This window comes from Antrostomus carolinensis, unplaced genomic scaffold, assembly GCF_000700745.2.
Source record: "Antrostomus carolinensis isolate BGI_N321 unplaced genomic scaffold, ASM70074v2 scaffold17368, whole genome shotgun sequence".
In the NCBI taxonomy this organism is placed as follows: Eukaryota; Metazoa; Chordata; class Aves; order Caprimulgiformes; family Caprimulgidae; genus Antrostomus; species Antrostomus carolinensis.
In genome coordinates, this window is record NW_010332502.1 from 1 (window position 1) to 7,038 (window position 7,038).

At 43.9% G+C, this 7,038-nt stretch overlaps 1 protein-coding gene across 1 annotated transcript; it reads left to right on the forward strand.

The window, feature by feature from the left end:
• The first annotated feature begins 179 nt into the window (after positions 1–179).
• Positions 180–3,580, forward strand: LOC104529284 (DEP domain-containing protein 1A-like). The gene is made up of 3 exons (XM_010173552.1): positions 180–490; positions 767–952; positions 3,440–3,580. Exons 1-3 carry the CDS (start codon positions 314–316, stop codon positions 3,578–3,580), a joined length of 504 nt encoding a protein of 167 aa, XP_010171854.1. The 5' UTR covers positions 180–313.
• The last annotated feature ends 3,458 nt before the right edge of the window (positions 3,581–7,038 follow it).

The following is a 7,038-nucleotide window of genomic DNA, read 5'->3' on the forward strand; positions in this document are numbered from 1 at the left end:
ATCTTTTGTAAGCCTCAAGATGGCTGATAGATGATGTACACTTTTCTGCAGGGGGAGACTTTATCTTCTTATTACCTCTTTAGAATATGTTTCTTAATTGAAAGTACTGTTCACGTCAAAAAAGTACAAGAAGTTACTTTATTTCAGATGAGGATAAAGTTATAATCAGTTTTCCTCCTCTCTTGACCAGTGGTGCAGGCAAGAGAGATTGCAATGAAAGTTGCTATTGGAGAATTCATGGTGCCACTGTGTAGACTGGGAAGGAGGCAAATCCCTCAAGGGCACATACTAATGATCTGCTAAACACTTGTAGATGATCCAGACTTTTTCTCGCTGCGTGCTGTGCTGTGCAGAAGAAGTAGATCTTGACGAGCTGCTTTCTACACGATTGGTTTCATTCCTAATGGATCACCAACAAGAAATATTTAAAGTACCAACTTACCTGCAGGTTGCAGTGCGAGATCACATAGAGCACATGAAGATGGCTCAGGTTGGTGGCATGATAAACGTTTAAGTTTGCTAATTGCAGGGTATTTGTTATTTCTGAAGGTGGAATGGAAAACTGCAACTAAAACCTGCTATATTTTGAATGCAAACTTTTATTCAACTTGTGGTGCAATCACAGATATTAACTATGTTATAATGTATTGCAACGTGTGATCTTGCTGTAAGTTAATACAGGTGGGTGTCTGTTAAGTAGCTTCTTCCTAAAATAGTACATAATCATTTGAGTATATCCAGACCTCTGCTTCAATTTTTGTTTCAGTGCAAATATCCAAAGGAAGAAATTTGTGCCATATTGCCAACGTATTCCTACTGCAAACAAATAACTCCTCAAGAGTTTGAAGAACAAAAAGTTTCTACCTCCCAAGCTGCAGTGGCGGAGCTCTTGGAGAACATTATCAAAGATAAAAACTTGACTGTGAAAGATAAAAAGAAAAAGTTAAAACAGGTAAGAAACTTGGTGAGTGTTTCATCTACTTCTAAAAATGCTGTTGTGAGGGAAGGATCTCAAGAGCAGACCGGATAGAAATGCTTGTTTTATAGAAGAGTGTTTGCCTGATTTGATTAGGATTTTAAAGGCTGTGTCTAATACAGCATCTGATACTGTCTGGCAGCAGTGATGGTCAGTCAGTGATTTAAAACCAGTATAAAATGATTGAAAGCTGCTGCTCTCCATTACATCACCTGCAGGAGAATTGCAGCGTGGTTTCTTGTGGTGCTGTTAAAATGCTGTGGATGGGCTTAAAAGCAGTAAATCACTGCTAAAAGCAGTGATTTTTTTCCCTTTAGGAAGCTAAGCTCTATCTGTTCACAATTCTGAAACATTCTTTTCTGTGGATTTAGCTTTGTGTTTTGTAATGTGTATATTACTCAAGATTTTCTGGCACTTCCATGGCCTACTAACGTATTGCCTAATCCTAAAGCTAAACTACAGCAGTTCTGGCAGGATTTAATACTGAAGGGTTTTTTCTCTTTTCAGAAAACCTTTGGTAAGTATTTCTGACTAATTGAATAGTGTTGTACTTGTCCTGGAATCTCCTAAGCAAGTCTTGTGACTCACATTTGAAAAAGCAGCTTTTCAGAGCAAGCACATTTCTTTCTCTTTGGTGCCCCTCCTCCAACTCCTGCAACACTGACTTTCACGTGTGTTCTCAAAACTTTCTGGTCCTGTAAAAGCAAAGGCTGGACTTTTCTTCAAGTTCATTAAAACTTCCTGCATGTAAAGAAGAATAGTTAATTACAGGCAATTAAAACTTGGAGTTAAGTAAGCAGTAAGAAGTGATACACAGCAGCACTTGAAGCAGGTGAAGTGGGGAGGGAGGAAATAAATCCTCTAGCAGTAAAACTTGACATACATACTTCAATTTTTGATGACTTCCCACCAAAGTCCAGGAGCAGCTTGTACTGTAAGAGCCACATGTTTGCAAAGTTTATTTTAAAATCCATAGAGCTGTATCATTGTGGTCTTGCCATTTGTGCTGGGATGGCCAGTGGTCTGCTGGATCATAACTCTTGGGAGCAATTGTTCAGTTTTGATACTTTCAGCTGGGGAAAGCTGAATGCATGGCACTTAAAAGTTGGGCCTAACCTCTAGTGTCAACACCAGGAGTTGGAAATGGTGTCATTTTCCGTAGGTGGAATCAATCAGCAGAAAGCTTTGGCTGATGTGTAGATGTATTTATCATTGTTCATTCCTTCCTGAGGCCTTACAGAGGAAACGGAAAAATCTCACAAGCATGTCTCTGAAGCCACTTTAGTTTAGTTGTGTATATATGTGGGAACTGAAATATAACTCCCTTGGTTAAGTAGTAAACTCTCCTGAGAGGATACAGAATCCCAGAATGGCGTGGGTTGGAAAAGCCCTTGAAGGTCATAGACTCCAACCATGAACCCAACACTGACCAGTCCCCTATGACTAACCCATGTCCCTCAGCACTGTGTCTACACCACTCTTCAATCCCTCCAGGGATGGGGACTCCACCACTGCCCTGGGCAACCCCTTCCAATGCCTCAGAACCCTTGCAGCAAAGAAATTCTTCCTCACATCCCATCTCAACTGCCCTGGCCACAACTGGAGCCCATTTCCTCTTGGCCTGTCCCTTGGTCCTTGGTTGAACAGACCCACCCCCACCTCTCTCCACCCTCCTCCAAGGGACTTGCACAGAGCCACAAGGTCTCCCCTCAGCCTCCTTTTCTCCAGGCTCAACACCCCCAGTTCCCTCAGCCACAAGGGAACTCAGCACACTTGTGCTCCAGACCCTTCCCCAGCTCCGTTGCCCATCAGTGTTGGGATGGAGGGAGAGTTTTGCTTTAACCCTACACATGCAGCCCCCACCACTGCCTCCCCCACTCTGGTTTCTGGGGGGGAGGCTGAGCAAGAGGTGCTCGTACCTTCAGACTGTGAGCAGTGTTGCCGTTACTCACCTGGTGAACAACACGGTGAGCAACTGCAGAGTGGCGCTGCAGATGCAGAAGGCGGCAGTGAGGACAGCACAGAGTTTGCTCATAGCACTGTTCTGGTGGAAACAGCTAAAAAGTCCTTGGGAATAAAATGAGATTTGAAGCTTTTCTTATTTCAACAGAAGTTCAAGTGCCTGACAGAATTTCTGTTTGACTCATTCTTCATAGAATCACAGACTGGTTTGGGTTGGGAGGGACCTTAAAGCTCATCCAGTCCCAACCCCCCTGCCAGCAGCAGGGACACCTTCCACTAGACCAGGTTGCTCAAAGCCTCATCCAACCTGGCTTTGGATGTTGTCAGTTGTGAACTTGTAAGCACAAGTGGCTACAGCTTTGGTCAAGTGTCACAGCAGAGTTCCTTTACGTGCTGATACATGTCCTGTCAAGGTGACTCATGCTCACGTCCTGCTCAGCTGGAGGTTTTTGTGGAGTCTGATATTTTAGTTTATTGTTTTTTTGCTTGTATGTTTTCCAGTTTCAGAAGGAATACCCCCTGATCTACCAGAACAGATTTCCAACTACAGAAAATGAAGCCATGCTGCTTGAGAACAAACCCACCATCAAACAACCCATGCTTAGCCTAAGAAAACCAAGATTTCGCAGCCTGAGATACTAATTTCCCCACACTTCAGCTGCTTGTTTATTTATTGGAGGTCTGTATGAATGATTTACCAAAGGGCAGTTGCTACAGGAATTCGATGGTGGCTGTGTGTGTAGAAGGAAGAAATGTTTACACGGACACTATGCTGAAAGGTGCCAAAATAACTTTATATTTTTTGTGCAGGTAACTTTTGAATGACTGCTAAGAGAGAAAGAAATATTTATCTGTTTACAGATTATTACAATATATTGTACTCAATCAAATAAATGTGAAAATAAGCATGAAGCTATTTAGTAACCAAAAATTTATATCTGGTTTTCATATGGGAAACTAATGATATGCATATTGTTGTAACTTTTTAATGTCTGTTTGGGAGTTTGTGCCATTTATTACAGTGTTTGTAGGTTTTAAATGTCTGTATGTTGTCAAATAAGTGCCTTCTTTGTGTTCTCACAACACTTGTTTTTAAATGACACGGTGTTCTTTAACATCTTTAATTTAAAGTTCGTTCCGTTGTTTCCAAGGGAGCCAGAAATTCGCCATAAATAAATGATTATCTGACTCCATAAAATACTTATGTTCATCTCATCTCTAGAATTCACATAAGCTTTTGTATATTTATTTATATTAAAAGTCTTGGGTCTATTTCTGACATTTTCATGGAAAATTAATTTTAGATCTGTTATCAAAATAATAGAAGTGCTGGATGATAGGTCAAGTGACAACAACTAGAATCAGAATACACTAAATTTCCCTCTTTTGTTTCTAGAGTTAGGTATTTGATTTCTAATTCTGATGGGACCGAGGTTCCCCACAGGAATATGAATCTTTGTGAGTATTCCTGAGAGAAAAACTCAGTGTTAAGTGTTTTCATAAAGGAGACCTGGCTTGATATTTAGACAGGTGTGCTCCAGGTAAAAAACTAAAAGGTCACAAGTGGTGAATGATTTCAGTGTTCATGGGGCTGGGGGAGAAACTGGTGCTTTTCTCCCCCATATTTGTATCCATCAAAAAAAGAATCATGAAATCCTTTAGTTTGCTTTCCCAAGCAGACCCTGATAGCACGTAGGGGTAAATAAAGCCTGGGCATGCAGGGGAATTTTAAATGAGATTTACTGGGGTGGGGGGGGGAAATCCCTTTCCTCTTAACAGAGTAAAACCAGTGTGGTGGAGGAAGGAGAGGGATGAACCCTTGAAGGATTCAATGAAACATGGTTTATAGTAAAAGTATTGTCCTTTTGGGAAGATGTGATCTGTAACTGAGGTCAGCTGAGGTGGCAAGAACAAGCTCTGCCCTGAGACCTGTGGATGTTGTAGCTTGTAGTGTGGAAACAGGAACGTTGTGAACTGGAATAACTTTAAGTTACATGTACAAGAAGGTTTTTGTAGCATGTGGTGAGGTTTTTATAGCACAGATCCGGTAAGTAGGAGTGCTGATGGATCTGTCTCTCACTCTGAATGTGACTCTCTCAACACCTTGTCATCTCAGTCCAGGGAGAGAAGGTGACAAGGGGGGCTGGGAGTGGTGTGGGTAAGGGTGTGGCAGCATCTGTGGGCAGTCAGAAAGTGGGGAGATGGGAGATACGTTACACAGGTGAGTGAATTCAATGTAAGGCAGAAAAAGGTCCTTGCAGGGAATGAGGCCACCATGTCAGAATAGGATTTCTGTACGTCCTCTTGTTAATATCCTGTGGTTTTTGTGTGTTCCAAAACTACTCCTTATTAGTAAGGAACAACGTGTATCTTTATGTGAGTGTTAGTTGCAGTGGGTTCTGTGAGGCATATATGTGCAATTCAGGGTCACCAATGGTACCTGTGTGAGTGCTGCTGGCCTTGACTTGCTCAGGTTTCTCAGATGACTTGGTCGTCAGGCCCAAAGTCAAGGCTGTCACCTGTACCTCCATAACCTGGAGCTGATAGATGATCTGAGGCTGGAGCAACTCTGCTGTGAGGACAGGCTGAGAGAGTTGGGGCTGTTCAGCCTGGAGAAGAGAAGGCTCCAGGGAGATCTTATAGCGGCCTCCCAGTACCTGAAGGGGCTCCAGGAAGGTGGGGAGGGACTTTGGCCAAGGGCAGGGAGTGACAGGACAAGGGGTGATGGCTTGAAAGTGGCAGAGGGGAGGTGGAGATGAGATGTGAGGAAGAAATTGTTTGGTGTGAGGGTGGTGAGCCAGTGTCCCAGGTTGGCCAGAGAAGCTGTGGCTGCTCCTCCCTGGAAGTGTTCTCGGCCAGGTTGGATGAGGCTTTGAGCAACCTGGTCTAGTGGAAGGTGTCCCTGCTGCTGGCAGGGGGGTTGGGACTGGATGAGCTTTAAGGTCCCTTCCAACCCAAACCAGTCTATGATTCTGTGATTCTAAATCCAACTTTAAGGTTTTTTTTTTTATTAAGCAGTTTTGTGCTTTATGGAATCAGGTATTTTGGAGAGATGAGCGCTTTGCCTTTGTGTGAGCTGTTTGGTTGCCTCTCATCTTGTTTGGTTATCTTACACAGTACTGAGCTGGGCAGTGTAGACACAGTGCTGAGGGACATGGGTGAGTCGGGGACTTGTCAGTGTTGGGTTCATGGTTGGACTTGATGAGCTTAAAGGGCTTTTCCAATCCAGGCAGTTCTGTGTAGGTACATCCATCGTGTGTCTTGCTCATTCCTGGGACAAGAAACTGAATTGTCATTGTACCTGCACACTCTTACTGTAATTGTCATAAAACCAGTCATCAAAATGAAAATTGAAGCAAATCTCAACTACTCATCTAAGAAGAGGAGACTGAGAGGAGATCTCCTGGGGGTCTAGAACTTCCTGCCAAGGGGAAGAGGAGGGGCAGGCGCTGATCTCTTCTCTCTGGCCACCAACGAATGCCAGGAGCAGAGGAAATGGCAGGAAGATGTGGCAGGGGAGGGTGAGGTTGGCCATGAGGAAAAGGTTCTTCAGGAACCCAGAGGGTGGTGGAGCACTGGAACAGGCTCCCCAGGGAGGTGCTGATGGCACCAAGCCTGACAAGATTCCAGCAGCATTTGGCCAACATGTGCCCTCAGGGACATGGTGTGAATGTTGGGATTGTCCTGTGCAGGGACAGGAGTTGGACTCCATCATCCTGGTGGGTCCCTCCCAGCTCACAATTTTCTATGATCTCTTTACCTGCTTTGGGAGGTTTTTGGCATCTCGTGGGGAGGCTCCTTACCCCTCTGTACAAGTTCATAGGCCGTGTCAGGTGTTTGGTGTTACCAGTGAGGGTCTCAGCTGAGGGTTGTCACTTTGTTTGACATCTCGGTACGTAACTGCTGGACTCAGTTCTCTCAGGTTGTTCTCTCCTCCCTGGAGAAATGAGACAAAACCACCTTTCCATTCTGCATTTGGTAATTAAAATAGTGCATATAGATGCACAATGATGTATCTACCAAATGAGTGTTACGTCAGCGTTACCGGGGTGTGGGGCTGGGGCAGGAATGTCCTCTCTGATCACCGGGGTGTAACCAGC